Here is an 18,245-nt window from a genome sequence, read left to right on the forward strand (position 1 = left end):
TGAAAGGCAGTCAAAGGTTATCAACAGGCCTTCAATTAGCCATAAACAAGGAACAGTGGTCTTTACACATTATATTTACTCACCTACAAAGTTTTGTAGAGTTTGCTAAAGTTTGCCAACATAGATATTAAAAATCAGGACTAATGGTAAAACTGACATAGTTGTCTTTGCACAGTGCTTTGGTTCTCAAAGTTTAACTCTTTGATAGGCATGCTATAATGAGGCCCAATGCACCCAGAAGGAGCCTTTTTCACATACAGGAGCTAAGTGAAAGTGGGTCAGAATGTGTCAAAAGGTGTCCATATTTTATGATTACTGATAAGGGGACTTTAACAAAGATGTTCACAGAGCTTAGCTCAGATGGACCTTTTGACTTCTGTACAATAACCAGTCTTCCTTGTTTGGTATTCAAAATACCAAACAAGGAGTCCAAGTTATGCAGGTCAGAGAACCGAACAAGGCAGCATTTGTTTATTGTTAGACTTCTTAATAACACTGTAATAGCATTTGGAAACCTCATCAAAGTCCCATTGTGTTTTTGAGATGATCAGACCAACTGCTGATAAATTATATGTTGATATAACTTGATATAACCATGACCGCAACTATTAACTGTACACTGTATTGCATTATCTGATACCAGGTTTGTGACCATAAGTAATGTGTAATCATTTTTGATTTGATTATGAATAGCACTGGGGGAAGTTTCTTTTGAAACTTCACTGGCTGCATAGAAGTCCCTACATAGACAAACCATTCAAGTTTTGTAATGACTGGACAATGATAAGCCTTTCAAATGCCTGCTGAAAGCTGATTGGCTGATGGTGGCCATAAATTATGATATATCAAGTAGTCTTTAGAATTTTACTTATAGTCTGCCAAAAGGTGCTACCTGCAAAATTTCAGCTTGATCCGATATATGTATGCTGAGTAACAGTTATTCAGCAATTACTTACCTCAAAATTGACTCCTGAAAAATCCTATCAAATTCCAATTTTTTTGAACGAAGTATTCTCAAGTTATAGTGTTTTGAAATAAATACGAATTGTTCCATAAGTGTTAAAAAGCTTATGGCAGCCATACTGCTTAAAAAATCAGCACGTCTTTTATTCATGTGCTTTATTGTTTATTGTTTTAGTATATTTTATTTTATTATTTATCTCTAATTTCTATTTATGTATCTGTAAATAGTGTAAGGAAATACTTTCATTTTGCTCGTTTTGCTCTTTACTGTGCTGTGTACTACTGCAATAGGAGAATTTCCCTCTGGGATTAATAAAGTGATCTATCTATCTATCTATCTATCTATCTATGTTCTTAATTATTATTCAGGCACTTGTGAATTTTTGATATCAGTTCATGGGGATTTAGTGAAAAACCTAGAACTAGTTCTCAAAAGTAGGTTTCGCATATTGTATAGCATAAAATCTAAGGGGGTGGTGCTAGGTAATCCAACCTGCAAATTAATTTGTTTTGAGCCAAGTAATTAGGGAAAAAAATGAATTACTGACTCTAAAATGTTTGGTTTAGGAGAAAACGGCAAAATGCATTCGTACATGCTATAGCCCATCAGGCCGAATGGACTCATGTCGTGCGCATGAGTAGAAGGAGGGACTATTACCTACTGTCCAAGTTTCATGTCTCTATGACTTATGGTTTGGTCTGGCCAATTTGTTATAGCAGAGAATTAGATAATAAATATGAATGCAAGTGGCAATCTGCAGATTAAAGCACGCATCAGCACAATAAACCCTCATGTAAGCCAACTAGGCCTAACAAGGCCTAATGCAGTTTGGGTCGCAGATTAAAGCACGCATCAGCTCAATAAGCATTTATGCAGTTTTAGCCAGCTAGGCCTAACAAGGCCTCATGCAGTTTGGGCCTCATTTACAGAGAGAGGATGAAAAATGCAAGGAAGTCTGAGGTAATGAAAAGGCCTTCATTTGCCACAAGCGATGAGCAGTGGTCTTTAAACACAATGCATGCTTCATTTTACTCAGAAGTGCACCCTCTCGTGGTGACAGCAGAGTAGTGCCACTTTCCTTGCAGTAGAAAATGCCTCGGCTGTCGCTAGAACATGGAAGTGTGAGAATGCTTTTTTATATCGAAAATATATCGAACATTTCTTATAGTTCTATCAAGGAAAGTTATATCGCGATAGTTATCGGTATCTGTATGTGTTGAATTTGACTCCTGTGTCAATCAGATGGAAAACACAACTTATTAAACTGATTTGGTAATGTGGGCCTTCAGTTTTTAAAAAAATCTGCAATAAAAGGACTTCTTTGGTTTGTGCATAGTTTGCTGTTTTACTGGTCTAATTATTAGCACAAGCTATTTAATAATCTGTTGGATTTGACTCATGAGTCATTCAGATGAAGTGAAAAACTAATAAAAATGAATTGATTTGGTAACTTTAGCTGCAAGTTACTTCAAAATGCTTTAATGAATGACTGCATATTTGGATGATTACACAGTCTGATACATTGTAAATAAGCTAATTTAATTATCTTAAAAAATAAATTAAAAAATACTTATTAGTAAAGGTCATATTACAATGTGTTAAATTTGGCTCATGGGTCATTTGAATGGAGTACAAATATACTAAGTTAATGCACTGTTTTGGTAAACTTGGCTGCCTTCTATGTTGAAATGCTGCAGTAAATGGACTTCATCTTCTTTCATGTTCACGGCATGACAGACTTTACACCAAATGTGGGTTTTTTTGGTCTATTTATTAGAAAAGGTCATTTTTAAATTGTAAGAAATTTGCCAATATGTTCAACATGTGTAATTATTGCTTTAGCACCCCCTATTAATATGTCCACTAAACTTTGCACCTTGTTTCAATATTAGGCATAGAGCAGGTGGACCAAGTTTGTTGTTAACCGGACAATGTCTTAAGACTTTTTGGCTTGTTATAGCGCCACCTAGCAATGCAGTTCCACATAACTTTGCAGATCGTCTTCAACTCCCCTAGGGTATATGCCTGTGAAGTTTTGTAACAATTGGTCAAGGCATTTCTGAGTTAGCTGTATATGAATGCTTTTTGCAATATGAGCTCCAGTTCAGGTTCTTGGATTGCTTTGACACCAGATCAGGGCAAAGCCATATAGTTTTTTTTTGCCTTTTTTGTGGGCCATGAGACTCCTAGTCAGGAGGAAAAAGAATTCTGTGTCTCTGACATATGGGGCAGGAGATATGACCCAAAAACTCACCATCTGGCCAATCGGGTTGAGCGCATGTGCCTGAGCAGGCTTATCTTATCTCATCTCATCTCATCATTTTAGGGCAGAAACACAAGAAAAAGAAGAAAAATCCTAACCAACTACAATAGGGTTCCAGCACTTTGTGCTCTGACCCCTAATAAGAAACAAATCTTAGCTATTTCAAAAGGGTTCTATGCACTGCATGCGTGAACCCTAAAAAATCTAACAATTCTAACAGGGTTCATGCATGCAGTGCATAACAATAATAATAAGGAAAAATACAACTGCAAGCAGCAATTTGCTGGTTCAAGCACAGATTAGCTTTTTTGGCATATGAGAGCTAAGTGAACGGGAGTCAGAATTTGTTAAAAGGTGTTCATATGTTATAAATATAAAGCAGGGGTTACATAAAATGTGTGTATATATTGGTATAATCCAATTTCTGGCATTGCATGAAAGTGCAAAGTTTTTCAGGACAGAGAACATGGCACCAACTGTTTATCTGTAAATTGCATATCATTGTAAATGGATTTGTAAACATTGTGTTTTTGAGTGGTGTAGGGCTCTCAAAAAGCCAATTTAGACAATTTACACATTACAGTCTCATTATAGGTATTTTGTCTAGAAATTGTTTTGTTGGTTTGATTTCAAACTGGTGAAGGGTCATTTAAAGAGATCCATCAATGTCCAGTCCAACTTTTCTCAGAGCATCCTTTTGGCCCACATGTGCATATGGGGTCAAAATGAACTGTTTAGTCACTTCAAATTACTTTCTAAAAGATTTTATTTTGTCATGATTTGTAGTGTTCCACTCTACTCATTTCAATGTTTGCTAAAAGATGACTCAGTATTAAAGATACCAGATAAGAATATTATTTCTGCAATATTTATAACAGTTTTTTTCATGAAAGGAGTAACTGTCAATGGAAAACCAAATATTATATTAAAATTTGTCATTGTTAGATCTTTAGACTGTATACGTCATTAGGTTGATGTGGGATTTAAAAAATTACAATTATGATTGCCATGTAAACCATGTAAAGCTTAGCATATATGGAACAAAAAGACAACGTGTCAATTCAGAACTTGTTTATCTGATGTAGAATGATGCATTTTTCGTGTTTCATTTGTACTGATCTACTCAGCTTTGCAGAACATTCTAAAGATTGTTAACATAGATGTCAAAAATATGTGACTAATGGTAAATTCCTGACAATTATATTTGCAAAGTGGTTTGGTTCTCAAAGTTTAACCCCTTGATATGCATTCCATAATGAGGCCCAATGCACCCACAAGGGGCCTTTTTGTCAAAAGGTTTCCATATGTTATGATTATTGATCAGGGGACTCAAATACCAGAGTCAAAATACCAGAAAAGGAGTCTGATTTCTGAGAAAACATCTAATTGCACAGTTATTCAGGTCAGAGAACTGAATCATATGGCACCAACTGTTTATCTGCAGACTTCATTAATCAATGTTATAAATTTTTTAATGATTGTGAGGGTTTTCTAATATGCCCCCTTAAGGCCAAACTTGCACATCTCAACGGAGCCTTAAAAATCAGATAATCAGATCACCGAGTTATAGCAAATTAAGTTAGAAATGTCATGGTCAAATTGATCAGTTGATAGAGGGAGGCTGTAATTAGTTAAAAAAAATAAAAAAATAAAAAAAAATAAAAATTATATATATATATATATATATATATATATATATATATATATTTGTTTATTTATTTATTTATTTATTTAAACAAAACAAAAAAAGTCAACATTGTTTGATAGTTATTTACATGGAAAGGCCAGAGTATTTCAAGACCAAGTTCAGATCGAAACCCAGAGACTGGTTTGAAAAGTGCAGTTCTCAAACAGTCAAAAAAAAAACACAAAAAACTATGCATTTTTTTAATACACTTGTAATTGCAAGGTTGTCTGGAACACTGAGCTACATTATCTCAAAGCAGTTGTCTGACCATACATAAATACGTGTACATGTAATATTTACTTGATTTTCATGAACAGTGCCCCTGAGAGGCCAAATCTTTTTAAACTTCACTGATTGTTACAACAGGTCTACAATACATACACACACACACACACACCATTAAAGTTTCATTATGATTAGTCAGTGTTAAGCCTTTCAAATGCCTGCTGAAAGATGATTGGCTGATGGTGGCCATAAATTGTGACATCTCAAGTTATCTTTAGAATTTCACTTAGACTAAAGGTAGATTGTCTAAGAGACACCTGTTGCAAAATGTCAGGTTGATCAGATGTACGGATGCTGAGAAACAGTTGTTTAGCAGTACAATGGACAAGTGCCTAAATCTTAGAATGTACTAGTGACTAAATATGTCAACTGATAATTGACAATTGATAATTATTAAGTTTTCAGGCTCTTGTGATTTTTACTTTTTCCTAACTTTTTTGAATGGACGTTACATATAAAAATTGCTTTTAGGAGAAAGTATGCATTTTCCACTATCTAGCCCATTTTGTGTACTGTTGGCATACTCATGGAGATTTGGCAGTTATATGCGCAGACAAAAGAACTAGATTACTCCAGATGGAGCTAGTTTTCTCTGATTTACTCTAGAAGCGAAGAGAAAAATACTGTTTTCTAAAACCTAACAACCATTGCATGTGCTGTAAGATTTATATGAGCTCTCTAGAGCATTATATGAAGGCAACTTCTTAAAATTTTACAAGGCAAACATTAGTTAAGTTAGATACATTAGCTTGCTACATTAGTCATGAGCTAAAGTTGGTTAGGGGTATAGGGGCATATTTATCAGGTTATCTAATGTTACTGAATGAGTATTTCAGTTTTTCTTCTTTTTGGCCAATACTGTTTTAAAATTTCTATTTAAAACGTATCTAAAATTAGCTAGGTAGGTAGTTTATCTGAAACACTGAAACAGTGTCTCTGCTGCGTGTGATTTACTGAGTAAAATTTCCATTATTTTCTGTACTGCATGAGTGTCCTGGTGGTTAGTTGAATTCTGAAAACTGTCATGACAGAAAATGCCTTCTTTTTTCATATGCATGGAGCTTGAACATAGCAGAGTGAGCTACTGGCATGCAAGTCACTGTAAATCTGTACCAGAGGAAGCTCATGAATAAAGCTCATGTTTGCAGTAATGTCTATTATCACGACAGGTGAAGTAATTTTCAAAAGATGTTGGATTACTTTATATTACATCATTTAATATGTGGTTTTATTAAGATTGTCATTAAAACAGTTAATGTTCAAAAAGAGCAAATACACTACATAAGTTGAATAGAAAGTAGGCAAAAACAGCATATGTATGGCAGGTATTTATGCATGTATTTGTGGCAGGGGAGAAGGGGTAAGGAAGCATCTCAGCTGGTACTAAACAATGACTTTCTACATGAGATTGTCAGTGAGTTCTGAGAGAGTATTCTGCTATTCGTTCAGAAATACCAATGAGTGTTAGAAGCATCTACAGTGCTATTTGGGCCAGGCATACTTACTGTTGTTTTTAAGTTACTGTGGCTTTTCAGAGTTCTGGGAGAAAAACAGAGAAAAACAGAATGAAAGAGGAAAAGAATCTCTGAAAAAGCTAAGATTTGTACCGTCTGATTTCTGCTTTTAAAAGGCCTGCCACGTCACGCACCCCAAGGTAGCATCCAAGGTCTTTGAAGAGTGCATTGGGGACACCTTAGGTGTTTGTCTAGAAACATGTAACATGCTAGGGTGTAACTCAAACTTTACTAGCTGTACAGGCCCAGTTTTAGTAAATGTTGCTCATATACCACCTGTTTAGAGGATAAAGAATCTGAGAGCACGCCGAGCGACTGGTGCTGGAGAGACAGCCGGAATCAAGCGTGATTTGTGATGGGTGCTGTGTGAGCTTTTAGCCCGTTAGCAGTTAGCCAATCTTTTGTGTCTTCTTCAGTATTTCCTGGTTCTCATTTAGCAGCACAACAGGTGGAAAAAGAAACCATAATTGGTCCTCACTAGTGTGGAACGACACAACACGTCCCTGAGAACCATTTGGCTCGACAGTGGAAAAGACGCATATGTTTATCACTGCCTCTCTTATGTTGCATTCAGCGCTTCTTGTGTCAAGATCAGATATTCCAGAACTTCAAACAGATAAATTGTTTTCTGGACGACATTCTGATTACCAGACTTGTATGAGGGCTTTTAAGAATGCAAAGCAACAATCACTGAAGATATCAGAAGTGATGTACTACAACACCCGGAAGTCTGTGAGACATACATGTGACAGTTCTTCTTATGGAGAACGGCAAAGAAAATCCTAGTATTAACATTATGAACACTGGGGCAGAGATCAAGCAAAGTCAAACTGAAACATAGGTATTGGCAGTTTTCAGTTTTGGCTTAACATGCAATGACAGAGATTTTTCTGGTTTGATTATTGTGAACATTGTCTCAAAAATAATTTTGTGTGCTTTAAACTGGCTAAATTCAGATTTGTCAATTTTCGAATGTGTTCTATACTACATAAAAATTGTAAGCAACTGAAAAAAAAGTAAAGTACTGGGCAACGACTGTTTATTTGCTTAGAAAAACATTAATTGATAATTACATGCTAATATGCGATTATGAAAATGAGTATTTACTCATTAAGCATTAGTTAAAGATTAAGTATTAAGTAATTGAGTACAACATTAAATGAGAGCTTATTAGTTCATAGACCTATTATTCATTAACTGTGCACTAACTGCTGTTTATTACACTGATAATGTGTTTATTCATAAAAAATTCATATGAGAAATTACATGTACTTGTGTTAATCCTGTTTATTATCTAATTAATATACTGATTTATTGTTTAAATTACCACTTTGTGTCCTTCCCAGTACAAATTATGCTACAAACCCATGACTAAGACATGACTAGTTACTGATCTTAATTCCTCTCTACTTGCTTTTGTGTCCCCTCAAATAAAGTAGAAAATATTTATACATCATCAATTAACGTTTATTCCACATTGTGCTACATTGTGCTGTCCTGTGTTTTAGGCCTAACCAGTACATCTACTCAAGTTTCTGCTTTGATTCACAGTGAAGTGTGTACAGGCTGCTCTTAATCAAGAATTTGTTGTATAATTAGTATATCTGTAATGAACGTGACTTTACTTACAGGGGCACAAAGCAATTAAGGGATACCAAACGGAGTAAGAAGTGATTAATGGTAAAAATGTAAAGACAGTTAGAGAGGCAGCTGAATATGTGAAGGTGGAGAAAAGTGTGCAGTAAAACCTATGGACTGTGTTTCACTGCACAGTGGAGAAAAATATAATGACAAACTAGTAGATAAATTAACAGATAATTAACAGGATAAACACATATGTTAGTTCTCATGTTATATATTTATATGAAACACGTATCAGTTCATTAGCAATGTAATAATCAGCAGTTGCACTAATAACGTGTAATTAAGCTATTGTTGACTTGTGGAGTTGTCATAAGAGTTATTGAGAATAAACTAGATAGAGTCATAGAGCTTTTGAGGAGAAGGTTAGATTTATTTCAAAACGTCTTCATACAGAGATGTTCACAAGTCACTGGTTGGTTCCTTCTCCCACAGGAAAGCAGTATCGGAGAATAATTGTACAGAGTGTTATCACTGGTCCAGACAATCTCCCCCTCCCTAAGTATCAAGGTTATGTACCTGTGATAGAGAGGCATAAAAAAGTACAGAACATCCTAAGAGGATCAGGCCCTTGGAGAATGACTATTCTGATACACAGAATAAGCATATAGAAGTTATACAATTGACCACAATCCAACACTATGAACTAATAACAAACCAAACTATCAGTTAACAGTGTACTTAATGAGCATTTCATTAAAATATATATATATATATATATATATATATATATATATATATATATATATATATATATATATATATATATATATATAATGATTATGCTTTTAAGCAATTACCGCTAATTTGTGACCCTTAATGCAAAGTGTATATTTATTAGCTTTTTTCTAAAAATATATTATTATTTATAAAACACGGCAAGATAAATGGTTTTAAATGACTTTAAAGACACAGTATTTGATGTCTGCACAGCACATCTTGCAAAGCTAGTTTAATTGTGAATAAAAAATGTTTTAAAATACTCTTCTGTGTGCTTCCAAATTTTCTGTGCTATTGAATTGTTTGGTCTGTTAGCATAAATGCTACAGATGCCACCAGGTGCATATTCTCAACAACATTTATGGCTTATAATTATGAGATCAAATACTGGAAGTCAGAAGTCTACTGTCTGGAATAGAAAATAATGCAATAAAGTTCAATATCTATTAATGGATAAGCTGTAGTTAGAGTGTCTACAGATACAAAAATGTAAGTGCAACTGATAAAAAGAATAAAGAATAAGTTTGTTATTGAAGTGTCACTCACTTAAGCACTGTTCAGCATAAAATTTTGAGTGTGGACAATAGTGTGGACATCTACTGGGTAATGCAGAGACCAGAAGCAGATTTTTAATTTAAAAAAAATAATAATGATAATAAAAAAAAAAAAGGCAAAAGCCATGACTGGGTCTTCAGCGCTTTCCTATAACAAGTTATAAAACAGCCCACTTTTATTCTTGGACCTTGGATTAATAACATCATAAACACCCACAAGAGAGCAAATTATTCAAAACAAAGCAAGTCAAAGTGGCAACTGTGACAACAAGCAATGAAGGACAAATACGAGTCAAATAAAAATTTTCTGTCATACTTGTGGGCAGTGGGTGTTGGGGCTAGAAGCGCATGGCCCCACCTGCCCCAAATCCAACAGAACAACAACAAAAACACCAATTACCGTAGTTTGTAGATGATAAACAAACATACCATAACTCTGTCACCAGATGATTACAGTCCAATACACCCACCATGTCAGCGTATGGAACACACAAATAATTGGATGAGGCAAAATTTTCTTTAATGAGATTGAAGGGCTCTACAAACCAAAGTCCAAAAATTTTGGCATCCTAATCAAAGCAATTATCAAAATGGTCTTCCACCATCTTAAAAATACAATCAGAATCAGAGGTTTAGTGTACCAACAAGACCTCGAAAAACTCACTGAGACTACTGTAATAGTCTCTTAACTGTACTTCCCAAAAGAACATTAAACAGCTACAGCTCATTCAAAATGCTGCTGCAAGAGTTTTAACCAAGAGAACAGAGTTGGGGGCTTTACGGCTTTACTGCACACTTTCCTCCACCTCCACATATTCACTCTAACTGTCTTTAAATTTTTACCATTAATCACTCCTAACTCCATTTGGTATCCCTTAATTACTTTGTGCCCCCCCAAGTTAAGTCACGTTCATTACAGATAAAGAACATTAAGCAACTACAGCTCATTCCATATGCTGCTGCAAGAGTTTTAATCAAGAGAACAGAGCACATAACTCTTGTACTAAAACCTTAGTAGTGGCGTCCAGTTAATTGCAGAATAGATTTTAAAGTGCTGCTACCAATCTATGAATGGATGGTTTAGGCCAAGAACACATAATGTGATGCCTCATACAACTGGAACCAATTACCAGAACATATCAGACATGCCCCAAATGTTGCAGCTTTAATGAGTATTTCTTTTTACTTCATGAACATTTTCATTTTATTACGCTTTTATTCTAATTTTAATAATATGTAAGTTTTAGTGTTCATTTTTTTAATAATACACCACTGGCTTACCATCAACCAATAAAATACGCATGTGCAACATCAGCAACACTTACCTTGCCATTTCTATATCGGTAAGTACACACATTCATGTTTAGCTATAGCTTTAATTAACTCTCTTTTCTCTACAGGTTTTTTACATTTTAATTTGTTGTTGCATATTACTCAAATTACCATCACAGACTTTTTTTCTCATTGGATTCTCAAAACACATTTGGAAAGGACTCAAGTCAGCTGATGAGGAAGTAATGTGGCAAACCACAAGCTTTTACTTTGTTCTGAGTGCAATATGTTTAGCTTCAGTCTCCATCACTAGTGACAGTAGCAAACGTCCTCTGTGAAAAGTGTAAATTAATTTCTTACTAGATGGAGATTATTATTCAGTTAGTGGTGTGCATCTGGAAATTACAAAAGAGTAGTGCTTGTAAGCAGGATTATGGACTCGCTCTTAGAATCAGGTATGCAAGCAGGTAAGAGGTAAGTAAGGTGAGAACATTTTGTAGATAGGTAATCCTGCGGGAGTGGCGACCTTTAGTAGGTCGTTTGCTTAAGCTAGCTAACCAGCTGTATAGCCCACAGTTTTTCTAAGGTGATGTGGAAAAGAAATGTATTGGGCTGGTTCAGGTTGTTGGTCCTCTCATCCGGAGATCGCAAGTTCGATCCCTGGTGAGGCAGCAGCCATCTGTGGCTGGAAGTCCAAGAAAGCACAACTGGCCTCACTCTCTCGGTGGGTAGGATGGCCCCCCTTCACACCGGATCACTCAGCGTGATGCTAGTGAGTTAGCTGACGTGACAGATCTGGCGGTTAGTGCCTTCCTCCGAGTGCATTTGGCTGTCCAATAACGTTGCGTGAGCTGCAGTTCGGAAAGATGCGGTGGCTGGCTTCACAGGTCTCGGCCCTTGGAACTTCGCCCGCCTAGCACTGGTGGTATCGTGTGATTGGGGGAGTCCTAACTAACGGGTGTAATTCAAGACGATTAAATTGGGGAGAAAACTGGGGGGAAAAAAAAAGGAACAGCAAATTTCACAGAAACGTGAGTAGTTTGTATCTCTGTAGAATCTCTGGGTGCCTCAGGGAGAGTTCCGTCAACAGAACCCTGGTATTATTCACCCCCTGATAAGGTGATTTACACTGCCAAAATATCCTATTTGTTCTTTTAATGCTGGTGACATTTTCTGAATCTTATGATAAGTTTAAGCTATCAAAATATTCTACCTATAGTTTTATGTAGAGTGCTACCTATAAATGTGTGCTGTGGTAGGACATTTCCAGAAGGTATAACACAGGACATTAGAGGGAACTTGAAGCTGTTAGCTTACTGTCGGTGTTCTATGATTATCATCGTTATTCATTTTAGGAATTAAAGATGTTAGTCTGCTGTTCATCGGAAATAACTAAAAAAATAATATTCAAGAAGTGTGTAAATTAGGCCAAATGATATCCGATGCCATAGTATGCTCTGGTCCTGTTCCAGTTCTTGTTTGATGTGGCGACAAAATCTAAAACAGGCTATGGTTGCCCCATTTAGCTTCCAAAAAGCAATTAAACAGCTAGGCTGTCTTCTGCACCTTCACAGTAGCAGAGATGTAGCACTGACAGGACAGAAGAGCTGTATCCTGAGGTGTGACTGGTCAGCAAAAGCTGCTAGGCTGATGGGCTGGTTAATAAACCCATGATGAGCACGAAAGCCGAATTCGGCCTTTGTCACATTCGCATCATCTGGATCACACTGGAGACACAGGGGCTAACCGATACGTGCTTCGCTGTGGCCACTTGAGAGCTGTGTGTGCCAAGGGTTCGAATGGAATGCTGCCAGTGTAGTCCAGCACGATGAGAAGTTCCCAGGGTGGTGGCTGTGGAGCAGAAGTTTCTGTGCCCCTTTCAACAAGGTCACAGTCAGCTTGTGGGAGGCCAGAGATGGGCTGTTGCTCAGAGCCAGAGGGCTAGAGAGAGCAGCAACATAGACTTTCAAAGACCTGCCACTTTCCCTCATGAGGTCAGGACTCAAGTTCTTCCACACCAAACTCGCTCATCTATCTCTTTATGGACCTTGCTTTGTGCACTGGTGCGCGGTCATGTTGGAACAGGAAGGAGCCATCCCCAAACTGTTCCCACAAAGTTGGGAGCATGAAATTGTCCAAAATCTCTTGATATGCTGAAGCATTACGAGTTCCTTTCACTGGTACTAAGGGGCCGAGCCCAACTCCTGAAAAACAACCCCACACCATAATCCCCCCCTCCACCAAACTTTACACTTGGCACAAAGCAATTAGACAAGTACCGTTCTCCTGGCAACCGCCAAACCCAGACTCGTCTATCGGATTGCCAGACGGAGAAGTGTGATTCGTCATTCCAGAGAACACATCTCCACTGCTCTAGAGTCCAGTAGCGGCACGCTTTACACCACTGCATTCGACGCTTTGCATTGCGCTTGGTGATGTAGGGCTTGGATGCAGCTGCTCGGCCATGGAAACCCATTCCATGAAGCTCTCTATGCACTGTTCTTGAGCTAATCTGAAGGCCACATGAAGTTTGGAGGTCTGCAATTGACTGCAGAAAGTTGGTGACCTCTGCGCACTATGCGCCCCAGCATCCGCTGACCCCACTTTGTCATTTTACATGGCCTACCATTTAATGGCTGAGTTGCTGTTGTTCCCAATCACTTCCACTTTGTTATAATACCACTGACGGTAGACTGGAATATTTAGTAGCGAGGAAATTTCATGACTGGACTTGTTGCACAGGTGGTATCCAGTATCACAGTACCATGCTGGAATTCACTGAGCTCCTGAGAGCGACCCATTCTTTCACAAATGTTTGTAGAAGCAGTCTGCATGCCTAGGTGCTTGGTTTTACACACCTCGAGCAAAAGCCCTTTGGCTCAATTTTTCTATTGCTCCTCTGGCCAGGAGGGAACTAACTGCGCTGGAGAGTGTCAAAGCATGAACTCTTCCGAACAACAGTAACCTTTGGGAAGGCACTGAGAAGAGGCAAGTAGTGAAACATGATGTTTAAGACCCAATGGTCTGTGACTGTCATCTTCAGTAGGCTATGTTCTGGGCCACCAGCAGATTCATCACCGACTGAGGATGGCCATTACCGTCTGTGCCCTGGTGAGAGGGGTAGTGCACCGTGAACTTGGAAGTACAGAAAAGTGGCTTAGGGTGGCATGGCCAGAGTTTCGCATAAGAGCTTGGCCCCACCACATCGACCCCGGTAAAGAGTGCTCGCCAAGGTGGTAAGTGGAAGTTCCTATGAGGTGAAAATGGTGCAGCACTTGTGGGGTCTCTAGCCTTGCTGACATCTTAGGGTGCAGGCATCTCAAGGAGCCCTCATCTCTTTGCTACTTTCTGGCTCACTGACGTTCATGGATTTACCTCTCATTTTTCCGTGATATGCTTCTGACATTAGTCACTGGTTTTCACTGGTAACAGCAACTGATTTTCAGAGATCTGTTTCTCATTGTTACTCTGATAGGCCTCTAAAAGTAGTTATCGGTTATCACTGCTTAATCGAAATACTTCTGTCCAATGACGGGCTGGTTTCTTTTTTCCCTACCAAATGTTCAATATTGTATATTACCTGTAAAATCTAATCCTCTATTAAAGAATTTTTATTCATCAAACAAGGTAAATGTACCCTGAAAGGTACAACAATGGCTTTAAGGTCCAATTGTCTATGCTAAATATTTTTCCCCAGAGGAAATGTGCATATTTATGTGTGTTCATAGCCTAATGTTTTAAAATAGAACAATAAAATAAAACACATGGAGACAAGACAGGGTATATGAAGTCAATACAACTTAAAAAATATAACTGCAATGAAATATGGTACAATTACATTCTTGAACTAAAGGTACTGAAGAACACCCTTGAGGTACCCACCCCAGTGACGAGAATGGTACAGCCATTGAGAGTTTAGACAGTTCAGTACTTTTTTCTAAGAGTGTAGAAAAAAGAGAAAATTAATAAAGCTTGGAAAAACAAAAAGATTGTAATGTGCTGTACAAGCCATTATCTGTCTGCTTATCCAACAGCATTCCTTTTCAGGGCACCTGCCACATTTTTGTTTAAGGCTCCAAAAAAGCGGCACCAAAAAATGTGCTTGTGCTCATGTTGAGGGGAAAAAGAGCAGGAATGTGGGTGCTGGACTGCTTCAGAAATTGGCTGATGCATACCCAATCACCAACTTTCAAGATACTTTTGTGTAACAAGCATTACGAATGAGACAAAATATTTTTTCATTGATGTCCCTGTACAATTTTTAAAAGGTAATTTAACAAAGTGAAAGCAGGTATAAAGAAGAGACACTACATTATCAGACTCTTCTTATCTGTATAAGCAATCTAAACAAATGCTGTTACACGTTTCCACACAGTTGCAGCTATTTGCGCCTTATGCATTTTGAACATAAGGAAAGGTATTTTCCTCATTTTTCCTTATTTTCCTATATTTAATAATAAAGGAAAGGAAAGAAAATTTCATTATACAATGTATATAACAATTCTATAACCTATGATCTAAAACGTAATTTTATTATATAATGTCAATGTCTATGATAGGTCTGGACATGCCTAAGTGGATATGCATTTGTCATAATCAGAAAGACAAGCTTAGACTTAAATGCAAATGAAATTTGTTTGTAAGACAAATACAGCATTCCTCTTTTTTCAAAACATATTTTTCCAGGACAATATAATGACTCGTACTCCCATGGCTTATACACCAGCTGTTGCCAAGACACCTGTTGCTCACAAAATGGCATCTTAAAATACTGCATAACTGCTGACAACCCCTCTAATAATAGAACCCTTAAGGACCATAATGACTACAAGTTTTACTTAAAAATTAGACGTGAATTTTACTTACTGCAAGAAGCTGGTATATGTTAATGCAGGCGTTCCACTAGGTGTTCCAACACATCTACATGTCTGTCCACATGCAACACTATAGCATTCCAAACTACAACAGATATGAATGGACATGGCCCAGATAGCTGGGCATCAGCGGCTAAACAAATCCTAAAAATGCAAGAAAGAATACGCTAAAATAAGTATTAAATGTGTTTATGACAGCTGTGATGTCTTCACTATTATTCTGAAATGTGGGAAACAGTAAAAATAAAGAAAAACCTCTAATGACTAGATGTGTCCAAACATTTGACTTGTACCATACAGCAAAAACAAAGCAATCGTGTAAAAAGTATTACAACAAGCCTAACTCCCTCCACTCACTTCAAACGACTGAGTAAGACTGGAACTTGGAGAAAGTACCTGGGTAACCACTGCGTTTCAGCAAAGATTGCACTGCTCTGTGCTAAGTTTGGACCCTGTCAACTGAGCGAGAAAAAACCCCACTGACATATTTACGTAGTCAACAAAGAGACAAGAGGGAGTTTTACTGAGCCCGCTGCTACCCGCTGTGCCTCACCACCTGGCTCCTCAATGCAAAGAATCCACCGCCACACAAATGGACAGGTTGTTGTTGATTGAGCTAAATAAAAATGGGCTACAAGCTGCAAGCCATATACTGCTCTCTATGGTCTGCCTAATGCTAAGCAACAGTCTAAAAGGAGAAGCACCTCATTTGTCAGGAATATACTAACACAATATAATTAATATCAATCATACTGTGTTAGTATATTCCAACAAAATCACAATGATCATGCTACTTGTGATAACACACTATCTCATGTTCTATTGCTTAATAACAGACATGGAATTTCCTAAAACACTGATTTGAAATTTCTGGGCTAGTAATAATCAACAAATAACTCCTTGTATTAGCCAATACCAATATCAATAATGACAGTTTCACTTTTTTGCCTTTTAAAACAACTGCACATTTTTATTCATATTTGAAGTTCAATAGGCACAAGACTAAGTACATTAATGATACTGAAAGTCTTCAGCATCAGAACGTGACTACTCGTGTGCTACCTGCTACTACTACTACCGATATTACTGATGCTTGTGCTCAGCAGCTGTACTTTATATTATGTGAAAATTTTATGATGAATGGACCAACAGAAATGCTCCAAAACTGCTTTGGATAAAATCTCTTTGCATTTACCTACATAGAGAATAAAGAAAGTTTTTGCCTTTTATTGTAAGGTTCCATTTCTTGTTTGTCTATGAACAGCAACAAAATACAACAATATGGAACTATGGAATTATCTTACACATATTTTACACATTTGTTAACATTCAAGACTAAAAAATCCACGACCTTCCGTTGTCTCTATAATCTATAGGCTCTACCCAAGTCAGTAGTTTCTGCTGGGACGGATGTTTTCATTTTAAAGGAGCAGAAATCGATGCGGCCTTTAAGTGATTTATCATCATAAATAGTAAACATAGGACAACACTCACTCTGAGCCTGCGGTGTAGTATCTTAATCTCCCTCTCCATGTCATGCTTCTGGTCCTGCAGTTTCTTCATTGAACCTGAAAATAATGCACAGAGACAGAGAGACAGAGATGGATGATGGCAATTAACATGTCAAGCAGAAGGAATATTCTGTGTCAGAAAAAAAGTTGATAATAGTTTTCTAATTTGAATTGAAACATTGTTACTGTGACATTACTTATGATCTGCACTTACTACCCACAGTTAAACATTTCTTATAGAGTGAGATTTGAATTTGATTTCCAGACAGTACTAATTTAGTCAAGTCACCTTCTAAAATGCCTTCCTATAACCTGCTGCAAATTACAGAAATCAGCACTATCATGACTCAATAAAATAAAATGCAACACAAAAACAGAATTGGTGCCATGTCCCTTTGATATTCTGATCTAAGAGATGCTTGAGAATAGAACAGCAGTACTCAGATTTTACAACCTATGACATGACACCTTGTTCCCACTCTTCATCCATCCTCTCTCCTCTCTCTCCCTCTCTAGAAAACTCACTTTCCAGGTCATTGATGATGAGATTGTCATGCAGTTTCACAGCTCTGTGCTGCTCCACTTCATCTTCTAGTTCAAAGATGGTATCTTTCATGTCTGCAATCTCTGTTTCTTTCTCTTGTAGATCTCCTCGTTGCTTCTCTACAGCTCGCTTCTGTTCCACCAGCTCCATCTGAACCTCACTCTGAAAGTTCCTGTATTCTACATCCAACTACAAAGATCACAACAAGAGAGGAATGGTATATTAGTAACATATGACCCTGAATTCAAACTAGGGACAGTTACCACAAAGTACTATTTTTGCTATAGAGTACCGTATAGTGTGAAATCAGCAACTAATTAAACAGTGACAATTTGGTGAGTTTATAATTATCTGATTTATCAGGATTATCTGGATTATTTGATGATCTGCATTTCTATTCAAATGGCTCACAGTAT

The 18,245-nt window shown here is 37.2% G+C and overlaps 1 protein-coding gene across 2 annotated transcripts in view; it reads right to left on the reverse strand.

The window, feature by feature from the left end:
* The window catches only part of specc1la (sperm antigen with calponin homology and coiled-coil domains 1-like a), a 52,234-nt gene that overhangs the window by 29,446 nt on the left and 4,543 nt on the right, over positions 1-18,245 (reverse strand). For both annotated transcript variants that reach the window (XM_036562804.1, XM_036562805.1), the window contains 2 exons: positions 17,811-18,018; positions 17,269-17,342 (listed from right to left, as the gene is read on the reverse strand). In XM_036562804.1, coding sequence (XP_036418697.1) covers positions 17,269-17,342; positions 17,811-18,018 — 282 coding nt within the window. The remainder of the gene's footprint in view (positions 1-17,268; positions 17,343-17,810; positions 18,019-18,245) is intronic.

The sequence above is a fragment of the Colossoma macropomum genome, unplaced genomic scaffold, assembly GCF_904425465.1.
Source record: "Colossoma macropomum unplaced genomic scaffold, Colossoma_macropomum, whole genome shotgun sequence".
Taxonomy (NCBI): Eukaryota; Metazoa; Chordata; class Actinopteri; order Characiformes; family Serrasalmidae; genus Colossoma; species Colossoma macropomum.